This window comes from Danio rerio, chromosome 16, assembly GCF_052040795.2.
Source record: "Danio rerio strain M-AB ecotype USA chromosome 16, GRCz13ab, whole genome shotgun sequence".
Classification (NCBI taxonomy): Eukaryota; Metazoa; Chordata; class Actinopteri; order Cypriniformes; family Danionidae; genus Danio; species Danio rerio.
In genome coordinates this window covers 44862207-44879796 of record NC_141036.1, presented here as the reverse complement: position 1 = coordinate 44879796, position 17590 = coordinate 44862207, and the positions used below count along the sequence as shown (strand labels likewise).

Sequence of the window (17590 nt, the reverse complement as noted above, 5' to 3'; positions counted from 1 at the left end):
ATACACTTAAAATGTTGTTTAAAAAATAAAACAAAATAGTGATGTAGACATTTGACACATTAGCTTTCTCTTCTTTCTTCCTCCATCCCTGTCAGGGGCAAGTTGTAGCTACCTTGTAATGCATTTTTCCACTTCTTTATCAGTGGCGTGGTAAGGACATTTGTCCTCACTCCATCTGTGATTAAAAGATAAACAGATAATTAGTAGTGAACAAGTACTAATGTAAAAAAAAAAGAAAAAATTAGGAAAAAAGTAGGCTACCTACGAAGCAAAAAAACTATCAAAAAAAAACAAATAAACTTAAAACACTTTGAAATTAGCAAGAGCTTGAACTTACGAGTTTCTTCATTTGTTCAGGCTGCTCCTTTAATTGATTTTCAAGCTTTTCCAAATCAAATTGGCCAAAGGAAGGTCAAATGTGTTCACATCTGGAATTTCATCACGTCTGTTTTGGTTTTGTGAGAATCAGGCCCAGCTGCTGCTTTATGACGTTGCATGATTTTAAAACTTCAGTCAGTCGTGCTAAAAAAGAAAAATAACAGATTAGTATAAATCAACCTGTAGCTTATTCTCATACAACTTCTGTAAATACAACAGTGGGCTAGACACTGCTGATATTCTCTAGTTGATCTTTACTTTCTAGCTGCATTAAACCTTAACAAATTTAGTGATGTCTTTCAATTCTTACAAAGACATCACGAGATGCAATAAGTTCTGTCTTGATCTCAAACTGCACTAGAACAAAGACTGTAAATGTTCATAGGTGTACTGCAGGAGTGTCCAAACTTTTTGGGCCGAGGGCCAGATGCAAAAAAACAAACGTTGTCGCGGGCCAAATTTTACATACATCACACAGACACATGTATATATATATATATATATATATATATTTATATATATATATATATATATATATATATATATATATATACAGTTGAAGTCAGAATTGTTAGCCCCCCTAAATCATTAGCCACCGTTTATTTTTTCCCCAATTTCTGTTTAACGGAGAGTTAAACATTTTTTCCACACATTTCTAAACATTAGTTTTAGTAACTCATTTCTAATATCTGATTTATTATATCTTTGCCATGATGACAGTAAATAATATTTGACTAGATATTTTTAAGACACTTCTATACAGCTTAAAGTGACATTTAAAGACTTAACTAGGTTAATCAAGTTAACTAGTCAAGTTAAGGTAATTAGGCAAGTTATTTTATAACAATGGTTTGTTCTGAAGACTTAAGGGGCTAATAATTTTGACCTTAAAATGGTTCATGAAAAAATTTAAACCGCTTTTTATTCTAGCCGAAATAAAACATAAGTCTTTCTCCAAAAGAAAAAATATTATCAGACATACTGTAAAAATGTTCTTGCTCTGTTAAACATCATTTGGGAAATATTTAAAACAGAAGAAATAAATCAATAAGGGGCTAATAATTCAGACTTCAACTGTGTGTAGATAGACAGACAGACAGACAGACAGACAGACAGACAGACAGACAGATAGATAGATAGATAGATAGATAGATAGATAGACAGATAGACAGATAGATAGACAGATAGACAGATAGACAGATAGATCATAACAAGAACTGCTGCTTAATTGAATGCATGTAATAGCGACACCCGGTGGTTATTTATTGAATTACGTTCATTTTTGTATAGCGGGCCAGATTCTATTGATATTTATAAAAAGCCTCGCGGGCCGCAGATGGCCCGCGGGCCGTAGTTTGGACACGCCTGGTGTACTGGAATGTACAGTATCTGTGCATCTTGATGGTGGTCTTAAGATTTCTGCCATAGTCATTGATGGTGATGGTACTTGTGGTGCTGCCTTGATTTCTGAAATCTTCATACCTGCCTTTTATCCAGCCTCTTTGTTCCAAGTAATTTTTCTTCATCATGGTATAGATGTGTCTATACTGTCCCTTAATCAGATACATTTACAAAACAAAACATCACTTTAGTATAGTGCCAGGGCAAAACTCACAGGTTGTAATAGATCAATGACATAATGTTGACAGTATGTGTTTAAAATAATTGCAAACAAACCTGTTCTGTCTTTAGATGTATGACAGGCAATCATCGTCCTCATCTGTCTACCAGTCAGAAATCACAGTTGCGTGTGGATGTTTGAGTCGAGCTTCCTCATATGCATCTATAATAAAACATCACATTGTTGTTAACCTCCCGTAAAGAAAAGTTCAAATCCTGAAATACTATCAAAGTTAATTAATGCATATAATACCTATAGTGTAAATAATCAGTACACAGAAGGTTGCACAAGATTTATTCGGAGATTCATGCAGAGTGACAGCCTTATGAATCTGAGACATAGATTTGTAAGATGGCCAAGCACATGCATTATTCTGTACCCATGAAGATTAACCTACCATTGTGAAAAATGTTTGATGATGATGATGATAGCCAATAACAATAAACCATTTCAGCTGTTTGTGAAGCAATTAGTAATGTAATGTCTGAAAAGCTCAATCTATGTTGAAAATGTATCAGCAGTTTACAGCTTATAATGGACTTTTAGCACACAACTATAACATGCCTATTCACGTTCAAAAGAGTGTGCTATTGACTTCTTTGGTCGTGATGTTCTGCAAAATGATCTCACTAACCTTTGTTAAACAAGAACAACAAGACTTAACCAACAAATATTGTTACCCATTCATTTAAATCAGAATTTATCACTGTCAATAACATAAAAAAAACATCAAAATCTGCTTTAAGACGTTCAGTTTTACATTAACTGACCATTACAGCTTGAGCAAAAGATATAATTGATTCACATAGGCTAACACATATGAATTAAAGTGCATAGTAATATATTTCTCTTGGATAATTTAAAGAGAATAGTAAACAGTCGAGTTTCGATCACTTTTCGTGACTAACTGCATAAACAAGATAAACAATAATATTTTATTAATCCAAAACGATTAGTTTTTATTTACACAATCACAGAATTAATACTGTTGGATAAGTAAACGCCTGTACAATGATTTTTTCAACATCCACGGTACTTTATAAGGTTAAATCAGGAAAAAAACACGTTTTGCCATGTAAGTTAATGGATTCGTCTACAGAAACTTTCTTTAACGCAAAGTTAGCATACACACAAATTCGTTTCATGTTTCTTTAAAATAATTAAAATAGTTTTCAGTTACTACACACGTTACAATCTAACATTGTGTAAAAAGAAAAGGAACTTTCAGACGTGTTTGTAACTGTTAGCGTTAGCATACATTAACTCCAGTCGTGTTTCTTAAAGCAAGTTACATTTCGTATCAAACTGTTGTAAATTACTAAACGCTGTTACAACCAAACACCGTGGAAATGTTTTAAGCTCTAAATTCGCTAATTATACAGTACACAAGCAGTAAAAAGCTTACCTTTCTGACTGGAATCCACATGAAATATTTAAAAAACCAAACTTTTTCTTCTTGTGATCTTCGTGCCATGGTGGTTGACAACCAGCTTTTTGGAGCATTACCGCCACCGTCTGGATTGGAGTGTGGATCATGAGTTTAGTCACGCATGTGTTTATTATGAAACCAACTTCTGCTTTAAAACAAAAACAGTCAGCACAGTAGCGTGCTATCTCAAAAATAAGCGAATTTTACATAGTTTTTCTCTAGATGACATGTATAATCTATTTATAAATAATATTGTTTTGTTTGCGTCTAAACATTGCGACCATCCACACTAAATATTCTTTTTTTTTTTTTTTTTGCTATCGTACCATGAATATTTTCTCAAATTATCATTAAACGTGGAGCTAACAGATTACTAGATAAAATAAGAACTTAATCGATTGCCATCAGCCTTAATCGGTTGCCATATGGTTGACCGGAATCGGGCCAGTGCTTTACAGCCGCATCACAGCCGCATGTGCGCGAGCGAGCTGCGGGCCGCACTCGGCCCGGATAACACTCGCCGATGCCGAGTCGGAGCCGGAGGCGCCGGAGGGCAGCCGAGCTCGGGCCGATTACTGCCTGCTATCTGGGAAATGTACTGTTTACTAGATGATTAACATTCATGAAACAGGAATCTCTTTGCATTACTGTTGATATGAAGCAGACATTAAATAAGCTTGTGTACTGAAACCTGCGATAGATACCTGGCCACGGCGATACTCACATATTTGGCGACACTGGTGCTCCTCGCGTTTGTTCGCCTAACCCAGGCCGAGAAGATCCAATAACGCATGGATCACACTAACTGGGGGACACGCTCCAGATTAGTGTTTTAGCAAATAAATCAGTTTTACCCGAATATTGCACATGGACTGGTGAAATGCTGCATTTTTGTGCGGTGGCAGCTCCTCCCTTCACTGGAGAAACTGATAACCACTCCTCCCTTCACTGGAGGCGCAACCGGATCACGATCCGACACGAAAGCCACTTCTGGAAACTGAATTTTTAGACAGCTGAAGCGTTGTTTTGCAGGCTGAAACTTGATTTTATTAGGGGGCGCTTAAAGGCTCAGAAAAGCGAATATCTGCATTCTGTTTTTAGTTTGTTTTATTTTACTCAATTTATTTTAAAATATTTAAACAGTTGATAGTAGTATAAAACAATTACTTGATAAAAATTCGAATCTAATACGCAAATGTGTATAAGTAAAATAACCCCTCTAAATTACAGCCGTTCTAGCAAACGCGAACGATCGTGATTGGTTCGTCTTGTTCAGCGAAGAGGAAAGTAACAAATACCTCGTGGTACCGCCATCGAACCGCACTCTGAAAACATTGATTGAAAAATACAAATTGAAATGTTAATATAGTAGATTACTGTTTAGACTTCCACACAAGACTAAATAGTGATTATATATCCGCCTTGTTAACGTTTTTTAAGACTGTTTGCCATGGTGTGAAAATGTCTAACATTTCTAATAATTAAACCGAGTTGTGATTTGAGCATTTAATAATGCAATTTTATTATTATTATTAAATATAGACATAAGAAAATATGAATATAGTATAAATATAGTAAATAAATAAACAATTTACGTACTACTGAAGATACAATATGAATAAAATAATACTGTAAGCAGAGTAGATAGATAGATAGATAGATAGATAGATAGATAGATAGATAGATAGATAGATAGATAGATAGATAGATAGATAGATAGATAGATAGATAAGTTAGACAGATATTTTGAAAATTACAGTGTTCTGTCATGTCTTTACATGACAATTAAATATTACAAAGTGCTTGACATAGTCTAAACAAACACAAGTCATAGAAAAAGCTGTCACATTAATTACGCATATTAATTTATTTAAAGAGTTTCCCCCCAAAAGTACAGACTTTTATTGTGTGGTGTGGCTGAAAATTTAAAACGTCCCTTAAAATTTGCGCAGACCCTAACACGTGGGTTGCCAGATTGCAATCACAACGCAGACTCAAACCATGTTGTGAACAAAAATATAGAATTTGACAATACTTTTTACATTGTCATTGAAATCTACTTTAATAATTGTCATTTATTTAATTTGGCAGTTTTAATACTAGAACAATGTGAAGAATTGTATTCGTACAAAATAACTCTACATGGTTTCGTGTTGTTAATATCACTGATGTATGGAACTCAAATTCGAATTATTAATGTTTTGTGCATTTATTTATGTTTTCTCCAGTATCTTTCAAATGTTACTTTTATTTATTTTGCTGACATCAACAATAATTTACAAATTTCATCCTTGGAAACTGATTTTACTGCGTCAACCTGGCAACCCGTGGACTCCAGTTCCCTGTTGGCGTGAGGTGATACAATGAAGGGACGATGGCTGCCCGCATCAGAGTAATATGGATGAGATCGATCGCCGTGACAGCCGCTGTTCATGATGGTTCTGCGCTCCTGAACTCTTTCTTTGCCAAAACACACTAATCTCCCCGTTTCGTCCCATCTGTAGAGTTCAAGTGTTGTTTTGCATCAGTCTGCTAGCCCCGTGCTATGATTCTGCCCACATCAACTGTCTTTTATTGACCTGACCGGTGAGTAAATGAAGAAATCTAAACCATATCGTTACTTATTTTCTTATACAAGTTCTGTTAATGAAAACTAAAGCCAAGTACGATTATTAAACAACATAAATATTCAGTTAGCTGGCTGTACATGTACGTAAGCTAACATTAGCTGTTGCCATTGCAGTTCATTTGCTTCCTTGATTGTTTGCTAATAAAGGTCAATATGGGTACAACAAAAGCACATATTGCAAATACATAAATTATTTAGTTTTTAACCCCCAGGACAGAACATTCACATGTCCTGAAAGTACAATTTATGATAATTTTTGTTCAATTGGATTCTTACAGGACCTTCATATTTACCATATGTCTGAAATGCTTATGTATTTGTCTTAAATTCTGTGAGTCTTGATTATGTTTTCTGTTTTGAAATGTCAAATTAATTCATTTCCTTGTGTTCTCTTTTTCTTTCTTTTTTATTAGATATCACTCATAACATGGCCATCACACAGTTTCGCCTTTTTAAAATATGCACCTGCTTGGCATCTATTCTTTCATTTTTTAAAAGACTGATTTGCAGGTGAGTGTAATTCTCCTTTGTTGATTTGTTTGTGTGTTTACCTTGTAAATTGCCTTGTCATTATGATGATCCAGAGATGATATTATTTATGAATAACCAGGGGTGAATGTATGTCCTTTACAGAAGTGACTGTACGATTTCTTCTGTTATGATGTTTTGAATGTTGTGTTTTGTTTTTTTAGGACTGGAAGGTCACGTAAGCTGAGCGGGGATCAGATCACCCTCCCAACCACAGTTGACTATTCCTCTGCATCTAAACAGGTGAGAGAACCATGCTTGGAGACTGGCATAAACATTGAGGTTCACAAAACAGTCTGGGTATATTTTCACAGAGATGTCTGTCTGACTATTAATTCAATTTACTTTATTGGCATGACATATAAGGGTATATATTGCAAAGCATACACAGCAGAATAAAGACAACTTAAATACGATCTATCAAACACTGTAATTTTCGAAATATCTATCTATCTATCTATCTATCTATCTATCTATCTATCTATCTATCTATCTATCTATCTATCTATCTATCTATCTATCTATCTATCTATCTATCTATCTATCTCGCATTTGTTCATCATGTAAATACTTTTGTTTATTTAGTGGCATTTCTATTAAATTGATGTTTGTTTACTTATATTTGTCTATTTATTTATTATAAATTTATGCAAAAAAATCTAAATAGCAATATTTTTTTATAAAACAAATATTAAGTTTTATAAAAAGTAAGACCATAGTGTGAATGGGAGTGTATAGGTGTTTCTCATTGCTGGGTTGCAGCTGGAAGGGCATCCACTGTTTATAACATATGCTGGATAAGTTGGCGGTTCATTCCGCTGTGGCGCCCCCTGATTAATTAAGGGACTAAGAAAACGAATGAATGAAGTTTTGCTCGACCGCAAAACTATAAATTGTAAATTGATAAAAAATGAGAAGTCGTATTTACAGTTAAAGTCAGAATTATTAGCCCCCCTGAATTATTAGAGCACTTGTTTATTTTTTCCCCAATTTCTTTTAAATGGAGAGCAGATTTTTTCAACACATTTCTAAGCATAATAGTTTTAATAACTCATTTCTAATAATGGATTTATTTTATCTCTGCCATGATGACAGTAAATAATATTTTACTAGATATTTTTCAAGACACTTTTATACAGCTTAAAGTGACATTTAAAGGCTTACCAGGCTAATTAGGGTAACTAGGCGAGTAAGGGTAATTTGGCAAGTTATTGTATAACGATGGTTTGTTCTGTTGACTATCAAGAAAAAATATAGCTTAAAAGGGCTAATAATTTTGTCCCTAAAATGGTGTTTATAAAATTAAAACTGCTTTTATTCTAGTCAAAATAAAACAAATAAGACTTTCTCCAAAATAACAAATATTATCAGACATACTGTGAAATTTCCCTTGCGCTGTTAAACATAATTTGGGGAATATTTAAAAAAAGAAGAAAAAAATTCGAAGGGGGCTATTAATTCTGACTTCAACTGTACATAATAGGGCCAGACAGAATCTGCGGACATTTTTTCAATTTCTGCAGAGAATTTTGTTAAAAATCTATGGATTTATGTAGAATGATTTTGGGAATGTCATAACTAAAACCTTAATATATGAAATAAAAAATAATACATTTTTAACATTTATTTAGTGTTTACAATGCAAATCCAGTTAGATCCGGTTTTTTTTCCGTAAACAAAGTCTTTCGTATAATATATCTACTAAAAGACAGAAAATATTACTTTACAAACTGCATTGTAAATAAATCATATGAATATTTTCATATGTCAATAATTATACTGAAATTAATTTAAAAATTGAAGAAACATAAAGGTACACACATTTACACAAGTAAATAAACAGAATTAATAATGTTCTAAAAATCTGCGTAATTCTACTCGCTCAGATTCCGTGTGGGCCAACTTATGATGCATAGATTTGTAATAAATGCAAGGAAAGTGAATTATTCTTCAAATGATTCAATTATTTAATAACTTTAACTTTGAATAACTTTTTTATCAAAATATGGATGAAATATTGTCAAGCGTAACATACTTTTATCTGAAGATGAAACGGCATACTTTCTGGCAAGTGGTTAAAGTAAAAGCGGTAAAAGTACATTTGATTAAATATCGGTGTCATAACATGATTCCTGATCTAAATGTACCTAACCAGATATTTTTTAAAACTGACATTTTATTGTACGTAAGTTATAGTAAAATGCATTATAATAGTCCATAATGTGTTTATTTAATAAAAAGATTAAAGGTGATCTTTGGAAATGAAGAGATGACTGTCCCTAGTGTTGACTTGAAGTCCACATGAACTGGAAGTTGCGTCTGTATTTTGTAATTTTTTTGTATTGTGATGCAAATTGATAAATAGAGAAATGGCATATTAAATGAGAAAACAGTGGGCGTGGCTTGTTTGTTTTTTTCTACGGCGAGCTGATTGGATGAAGTAAAGTAGGTGTTTCATTCAGAAATATCGGGACATGGGTTTTGGGAGAGTTATTACAACCTATCAAACACCACCTCTTTACCATTTCTGTATGTTGTCAAAACTGACAGTTGGAGGGGCGTGGTCAAGTATGTTAAAAATGCCCAATACCTCAATACTTATACAACCTGAGAATTTAACTGAAAAATAAAATCGGAAGTGCATTTTCAGATTTTAATTGTAGATTACAAGGGCAGACAATTTTTTTTTTCCTAATGACATGCACAGATGAATTGTTCACTACAAAACTGGCAATGTGAGCTAACACAATTAATATGGTTAGATCTGATTTAATAGTCCTTTTAATGAGTAAATATGTATATATTATATATATATATATATTTTTTTTTTAGCCGGAGATTGAAGAGTGGAGCTCATGGGATGAAGAAGCACCCACCAGTATCAAAATTGAAGGCGGTAACGGGATAGTTGCACCTCCACAGAATCAGGCTGAAGAAGAAGAGCCAGACTACTTTAAAGACATGGCTCCAACCATCAGGAAAACACAAAAAGTAGGCTCATTATTTGGGGAAGTTACGTTTGCTCTTATGTTATTGCTATTTATTTATTTCTCTGTCTCTGACCTTCTTCTGTCCTAATAACCTTCTCTCTTTCTCTTTCTGGTGATTTCTCTCTATAAAAGCAACTGTATACAACAGATATTTTCCATAATTGTAAGGGTGAATTGAAATGAAATTTGAATTAAATAAAGTAATTTTTTAGCTCGTTGAGTTGAGTTCAAGAAGTGATTGTGGTTTTTGTCAAAGACACAGATATATTTATATACAGTATATTACATTTTAGTGTTACCACTGTTGAATAAATACAACATTAAAAAAAGAAATGTATACTATATATAATATATATAATGTATAATGTATAATATAGTACCATCACTTTTTTTAATTGGCAAATCATCACGCTTGACTGATTTTTGAATATCGTGTAACGCTGATAACTGGCATAATGATGCGTACAGTTGAGCTTGGCCATGACAGGAATAAATAAATATTTTTAAATCTAGTTATTTAAATATTGTTATTTAAATTTGTCATAATATTTCACAATATTACTGTATATACTATATTTAAATCAAATAAATGCAATCTTGGTATATCATAAAATACATTTTAAAAAATGTTTAAATATTAGTAAGTATCTACCCTATATTAAAAAAATTTTGCTCTTTTTTTTAATTCCAGATTGTCTTGAAGAAAAGGGAACCTCTGAATTTCTCTATGCCAGACAGCTCCTCAGGTTTCTCCAGCCGACTAGCCGCAACTCAGGACATGTCCTTCATCCAGCCTGCTGTAAGTGATGCAAAATAACATGAATCACTCAGTTATTATGAGACTCATTAACACTTTAGACCAGCACAAAGGGATTTAATGGTTTATGTAGGCAGAATGTCAGAAGAAATTCATAAATGTTTCAAATCACTAGTAAATGGTGAGGAAAAAAATGTTTTTAAAGTGAACTTTCTGTTTAAAGGTCCCATAAACTGCATTGTTTTAATAAGCTTAATTTTTCTTTAATATCTAGATAGTAGGTATATGGCAACACATGTTTTTTAAAACATACTCATAAGATTTCACATTCAACATGATACATTAACATAAGATAGAATTATGCCTCTTCAGGGTGGCACTGGATAGATATATAATTTGTATATCCTGCATTTTACGCCCTGACATGAATTTGAAATGACTGCTCATACGAGTGTTGTCCTGGTAACGCCAAAGAGCTTAGAATTACCAAGAGGCGACACTCAATACAACATTCCATTTCGATAGCAGCGACAGCAACAGCCCCGTGATTCCGCCATTTTGAAGTGTAAGCCATCGGCTGTCCATTGGATCTTATTACTGTCGCGATGGCAAGCAGCTGCTTTGTTTTTTATTTATTTATTTAAAAAGCGCATTAAAGCTGAGATACAACCTGAAAGACGACAATACAACACTTACTATGACAATCATCAGCACTTATAACTGTTTATTTACAGATTTATAATATGCTGTTGTTCTGTTGGAATTTTCATTCCAAAATGGCCGCCGCGCCATCTAGTGACTGTTTCCCAAATTGCACTAGAGTGACGCCTCTTGGTGATTCTATGCTCTTTGGTAACGCATAGTAAACAATCAGCATCTCCCGCAGTAAAATAAAAGTCCCGCAGACATAAGTAAGTGAAATATAAATTTAGTTTAATTAAGGGGGAAACGTTGTGGCTTATTAAACATAGCCTTATGCATGTATATTAATGATCCTAGAGCAACATATCAGCTTGTGTCTTGGCTAGTGATTACGCGGCTGCTCATCAGGTCTGGATGACGTAGAACCTGACCTAAAGTACATGCATATGATGAGGCGTGGCCTGTGAGTCACGCAACAGTCTGTTTTGTGTTCTGATTCGGGGCATTAGACTCGTGGAAAACGAGGAAACAATGGTGTCGGAGACTCACGGTATGCCTATTTCCATGTACTGATCTCTTATTATTGGACTATGTCTATGTAAATGCAGATTTACTTCATAGGGCACCTTTAATAAATACATGAACCTTTTTTTCTGTTGGTTTATTGTAATACGCAGGTGTGATATGTGACAAGAATACTATATGGAATGGAAGGAGAAATATATAGCGAATTAAGACATTATCTTAACCGTTATGCCCTTTTTGCGTAGAAGTGCTGCAATGAAAATGTCGCATAACATATACTAAAATGCTGGTCATATTCTATTTGAGCCATATGTTTCATGCTAACATGTTGCTATACTCCTCTTCAGTTTTTAATGATTTATTTAACGTGACAAAATAAAAATAAATAGCTTTTATTGTTAATTTTTGACATCACTAGCTGGGCACAAACTGATTTAATAATAAGGTTTTGTAAATGCAGTTTACTCGTGGATTGGTTACAAACTGGTGAGATTATTTCAGAAAGCTGATTTTTGTGAGTTATCAGTGTGAATGTAAAATGTAAACAAGCTCATTGAGAAAGATGTGTGTATGCAGTCGGAGCTGGGGGATCTGGACACCTGGCAGGAGGACAACAACGCCTGGGAGGATGAAGCAGATGCAGCCTGGGAGGCAGAGGAAGTGCTGAGGTGAGATGGCTGATTCTGGCTGAATCCGTGTGTCCTTAAAAATAAACATGAAAGGGTTCTGGTTCAGCTTGATTCTCTTGACAAAATTGAATGAATTCATTTTAAAATTTGGTTAGTAGTTTAGAAAATGGCTTCACATAAGGCCCGGATAGACTAATCGGGAGGACCAGGAGAATTCCCGTTGGGCCGGTCCGTTTTTTTGATCACGAGGGCCAGTGTCCCTAGCTGCTTGCAGTTGCACTTTTTACATTTATTTATTTATTTATTTATTTAGCCTCACTTTTTTTATTCATTATTATGCCGCAGCTCCACTCTTTTTATTTATTTTCTCGCAGCCCTGTGAGCAAAATGCAGCCTGCAGATTAATGATGACAGCGGCACCTTAGTGAATACAAAAATTCAAATAATTAATATTAATGAATATTACAATGAAAATCAGATGATTTTCTACATTACAGATGATCACGACATTAATAAATCTGACATAACTTGGTCAGAAATGGGAGAAAAAGTTTAAGCCATCAATAGAAAATAATATTATGGTTAAAAGAGTCTTGCAGGTAACGGTGCAATACTTATTTTTGATTGCAAACGCACCAGCACAATAATGCTATTGTGGTCCAGCATGTAGCATTACGTCGCCGCCGTCCCGAGTTCGAACCTCACCTAAATTTTTTTTTTTTTTTTCATTTTTAGTGTTAAGACATATAATACTATTTGGGTTACTTAAGTAGGTGTACATATTGTATTTTAACTTTTTGTGTGACCACCGTTACAAAGGACTGAATATCTATAAAGAATTTTGCACATAATATATATTCAGATATTGCAGGAAAGGACGTTGTGATGTTTTAAAGAATAGTGTTGGAGATTTAGCTACCCTTTAATGTTCTCATATTTATGAAAAACATTTGAAGTTCTAAAGCAGCTGTGTCCTTAAAAAGACGTGATAGTGTCATTAAAAACTGAACTGGAAATGACTTTATTTGAATATATAATCAGTCGTGAACTGAGGTGGGCCGGTCTAAGGCTTGAAACTCCAAGGCTAAACAGGAGTCCCAGTCAGGCCCTGCTTTACACAAATACATAACTGCCTACAAATAAAAAAAAAATACATCATTCCTTTAACTTTGAGAGTTTAGAGTTCAATATTTGATTTTAGGGATATCCCTAATTTTCAATCACAACAAACTGAAACACTTGTGATTCTGACCAATTGTCATTTTTTGAAAAATAAATGCTTTAAGTGATATTAGTTACATATTATTTTGAAATGAATATGTCTATCCATTACTCGGGGAATAGAGCTAATATTTTTGGCTCATTTAAACAACAGTTTTATTAATTTTATTTTATTATCTCCAATAAAATAAAGAATTTAGTCACTAATCATTTGTAGGAATTAAAAGATAATACAAAAAAATACAAACCACAAAATTTCAACCAAATTTTTAATAAAAAATAAAAAAAATAGTTTTTCTTGACTTTTCCTGTTTATAATTTTTTTTTGTCATGGAATTTTTATTCTTGCAAATAGCATTTTATATTTTATTACAACCCACAAAACAATCCCCAGATAAAACAATCAACATCTGCAAATTAATAAGTAAATAAATTAATAAAATTAACAAAATAATAATAATAAATAATATAAATACAAATACAGAGAAAAAATAATAACAAACCATATACATACATACATACATACATACACATGTACCTCCACTCAGTCCACGTCTAAGGTTTTTAAGTGATTAAAGAATGCAATAAATTGTTGGCATTTTTCAAAAAACTGTTCTCTCCTACCTCTGATGTTGTATTTAATTTTCTCAAGTTTTAAAAAGAAGACCAAATCTTTGAGCTTCAATGAAACAGAGGGGGGTTGTGGGGAGGTCCAAGACAACAGTATTTTGCGCCTAGCGAGAATAGATGCAAAAGCCACAATGTCAGCGTGTCTCTGGTTTAAAGGTTGACACTGAGAGGGAACACCAAAGATCGCGATTAAAGGGCAAACAGCTAACTTGACCCCCAGAATATCAGAAACAATTCTAAAGAAAGTAATCCAATAAGTTTGCAACTTGGGACAAAATACAAACACATGACTAAGGTTACATAGTGAAAGTTTACATTTTTCACACATATCTAAAACATTGGGATAGATTTTAGAAAATTGGGCTTTTGAGAGATGAGCTCTGTGTATCGTTTTCAATTTTTATATTTAACATTTGTTCCCAGCATATTGATTTGGGTGTGCTAATGTTTGGACTGGGATCTGAAGTTTTTTAGATGGGTTAGTTCCAGTTCGGGCTAATCTAATCTATATGCATAATATATATTATTGTAAAGCATCCTATAGAAAATCTTAATTTAAAAGAGAGAGATCTATGAAGGGTGTACTCATTTATGCTCAACACTATATATTTGAAACTTCAAAGAAATGTTATTGCACCTTTAGAGAATAAAATATATCATATTTACACCAACATTTTATGATTGAACCTATGATTAGTTATTATTTTTCTATTAAGATCAAGTCTCCATTTATATAATTAAAAAATTATGCAAATATAATAATATATGGGAAACATAAAAATCCCTGCCATGGTAAAACTAAATGATTTTTGAAATATGATGCCAAAAACTGAAGTAATGGAAATAAATTTAATTTATTTAAAAATGTTTACAATATTATTACATTTTGTAATATGAATTAAATGGAAAATTAGCTTGATAGAGTAAAAAAAAACGTAATTGATTTTTATTACAATATAAAAAAAAAGTCGGAAAAGTTCTGAAGTCTTGTTATAACCCCAGTAAAACTCCAGTGTTTTTACCTATGAGCTTTTCAATGAGTTTTCAATAAAGGGTTAAACAGTGCAGCCATTTGATACATGGAAATGCTTGGAAATGGAATTAAATTGTAATAAAAAGTTAAATATTTGGTAACTAGCAGGTGGTGCTCTAATATCGCTGCTTTCAGATCTGTAAAAGTAGCGGAAGGGAAATGTGCAGGCTAGTCTCTTTTTATCCACTAGGTGTCAGTGTACAAACACAGTTGATTCAGCCTGCACTGCATTACTGAGCCACTGTATCACAACGATTATCACAGCATATTTTAAACTCATGATTGTTTAATGAAATGACTATACTGTATTTACATGTGTTAATGTTTGTACTGTAATGTGCTCAAGCACCCCAGTAATAATAGCTTATTTATGTTTCTGAACACAGGCAGCAGAAGATGGCAGAGCGAGAGAGACGTGCCATGGAGCAGCAGAGGAAGAAAATGGAGAAAGAGGTGCAGAGAATGATGAAAAAAGAGCAGAAGATCGCTGTCAAACTCTCATAACATTAACACAGCGCAACCGGACACTCTAAACCACAGCCAAACAACTGTAGATTGGACATTTTTACCTGGTTTCATTCCATCTGCCACACTGCTGTCTTCAACTCTGTTATGGGCTATTTTTTTATAAGTCAGGTTGTGTGTTTGTTTTTTTTGTATTGGATGGAAAACAGCACAGAGAACTACTTTCTCCCTTCATTTTTGCGTTATTGTGACTGTTCTTACCATGTGCTTGATTAAAATAGAAAAAACACAGTTTTTTTTAATTTCAGTATTTATAATACTTGAACAATTATGCCCCAAATCATACGGAATTCTGTTTCTTTTTTAATTTTGTTTTTATTTTTTGCCTTTTTCCTATCTGTTTTTCTTCATCAGAGTCTTGTAACTGTACTTCAAACACTGGATTTCACCAGATATGGGTGATCTCAATCATTTTAAATTATCAACAGATTTATGCAACTTTGAATTTGTCTGTCAAATCTGTTACCCCCCTGTTTGCCTAATAATCATGGTCTTAATTATGAATAATACAGATGTTTCTGAAGCATTTGATAATTGATAATAATTCCTTACATTTATATAGTGCTTTTCTGGACACTCAAAGCGCTTTAGACATTAGGGGGAATCTCCTCATCCACCACCGGTGTGCAGCATCCAACTGGATGACACGACGGTTTTTGGAGAGGAGACGTGATGAAGCCAGTTAAGATATGGGAATGGTTAGGAGTTAATGATGGACAGAGACCAGTGGCCAAGATGCCGGGAATAAACCCCTACTCTATTTCAAAGGACGTCCTGGGATTTTTAATGACCACAGAGAGTCAGGACCTTGGTTTTACGTCTCATCTAAAAGACCAGATTTAATGAGCAGTATAGAGTCTCCTTCGCTATACTGGGGCATTAGGACCCACACAGACCACAAGTTGGGAGCCTCCTGCTCTTTTAACTAACACCACTTCCGGCAGCAACCTAGCTTTCCCTTGTGGTCTCCTGTCCAAACACTGGATTTCACCAGAAATGGGTGATCTCCATCATTTAAAATTATCAACAGATTTACGCAACTTTAAATTTGTCTGTCAAATCTGTTACCCTCCCGTTTGCCTAATAATCATGGTCTTAATTATGAATAATCTAGATTTTTCTAAAGACAAGGGTCAGCATTTAATCATTCTTAATTAATTGCATTTAAATAGTGCTTTTCTGGACACTCAAAGCGCTTTAAACATTGGGGGAAATCTCAAAATCCACTACCAGTGTGCAGCATCCACCTGGATGACGCGACGACAGCCATATTGCGCCAGAGCGCACTCCAGCTGATTTGTGGAGAGGAGACAGAGTGATGGTTAGGAGGCCATGATAGACAGAGACTAGTGGCAAATTTGGCCCTTACTTTTTTTCGAAGGACATCCTGGGATCTTTAACAACCACATAGAGTCAGTTTGACGTCTTATCTGAAAGATGGCGCTCACTGAGCAGTATAGAGTCTCCCTCGCTATACTGGGGCATTAGGACCCACACAGACCACAAGTTGGGAGCCCCCTGCTCTTTTCACTAACACCTCTTCCGGCAGCAACCTAGCTTTCTCATGTGGTCTCCCATCCAGGTACTGACCAGGCGCAGCCCTGCTTGGCTTCAGTGTGTGAGAGTTGCAGAGAGCTATCTGCCGTCAGTTGGAAGGCAGTGAGTACAGTCTGTACTATGGCTCGGCACTTTTTAGACGTGGGTTGGTTGTTATGGAAACGCTGACATTTTTAAATACCCAAAGTTGGCAAGCAAACCATCCTTTATCTTAAGATGGTGTTTTAGTTCTAAGACTGTGTTACTGAGAAGAATACTATTAATATTAATGACAAAAACAACAATTATATATATATATATATATATATATATATATATATATATATATATATATATATATATATATATATATATATTGATCATTTTCCTTGATTCAGTGAGGATGACACTGATGGCGGTGCTGAAATTAACCTCTGCATGCTATGATTATTAAGGAACCTGAAGCCATGAGAGCCACAGGTACTGAAATCCATCAAAAAAGGAATGAAATCACACC

At 34.1% G+C, this 17590-nt stretch overlaps 2 protein-coding genes across 6 annotated transcripts in view; one reads left to right on the top strand and one right to left on the bottom strand.

Moving 5' to 3' along the window:
* Positions 1-4347, bottom strand: part of zdhhc3a (zDHHC palmitoyltransferase 3a) — a 32858-nt gene extending 28511 nt beyond the window's left edge. For 4 of the 5 annotated variants that reach the window (XR_015510384.1, XR_015510385.1, XR_015510386.1 and 1 more), the window contains exon 1: positions 4153-4347. The gene's annotated coding sequence lies outside the window, so the exon portion shown is untranslated. 5 annotated transcript variants of the gene reach the window in all.
* Positions 4348-5822: 1475 nt separating this feature from the next.
* Positions 5823-15975, top strand: ebag9 (estrogen receptor binding site associated antigen 9). Its single transcript, NM_201094.1, is given in 7 exon segments — positions 5823-6014; positions 6471-6567; positions 6750-6828; positions 9418-9576; positions 10267-10374; positions 12076-12167; positions 15399-15975. Coding segments are annotated over 6 exon segments (639 nt in total). The 5' UTR covers positions 5823-6014; positions 6471-6484; the 3' UTR covers positions 15517-15975.
* The last annotated feature ends 1615 nt before the right edge of the window (positions 15976-17590 follow it).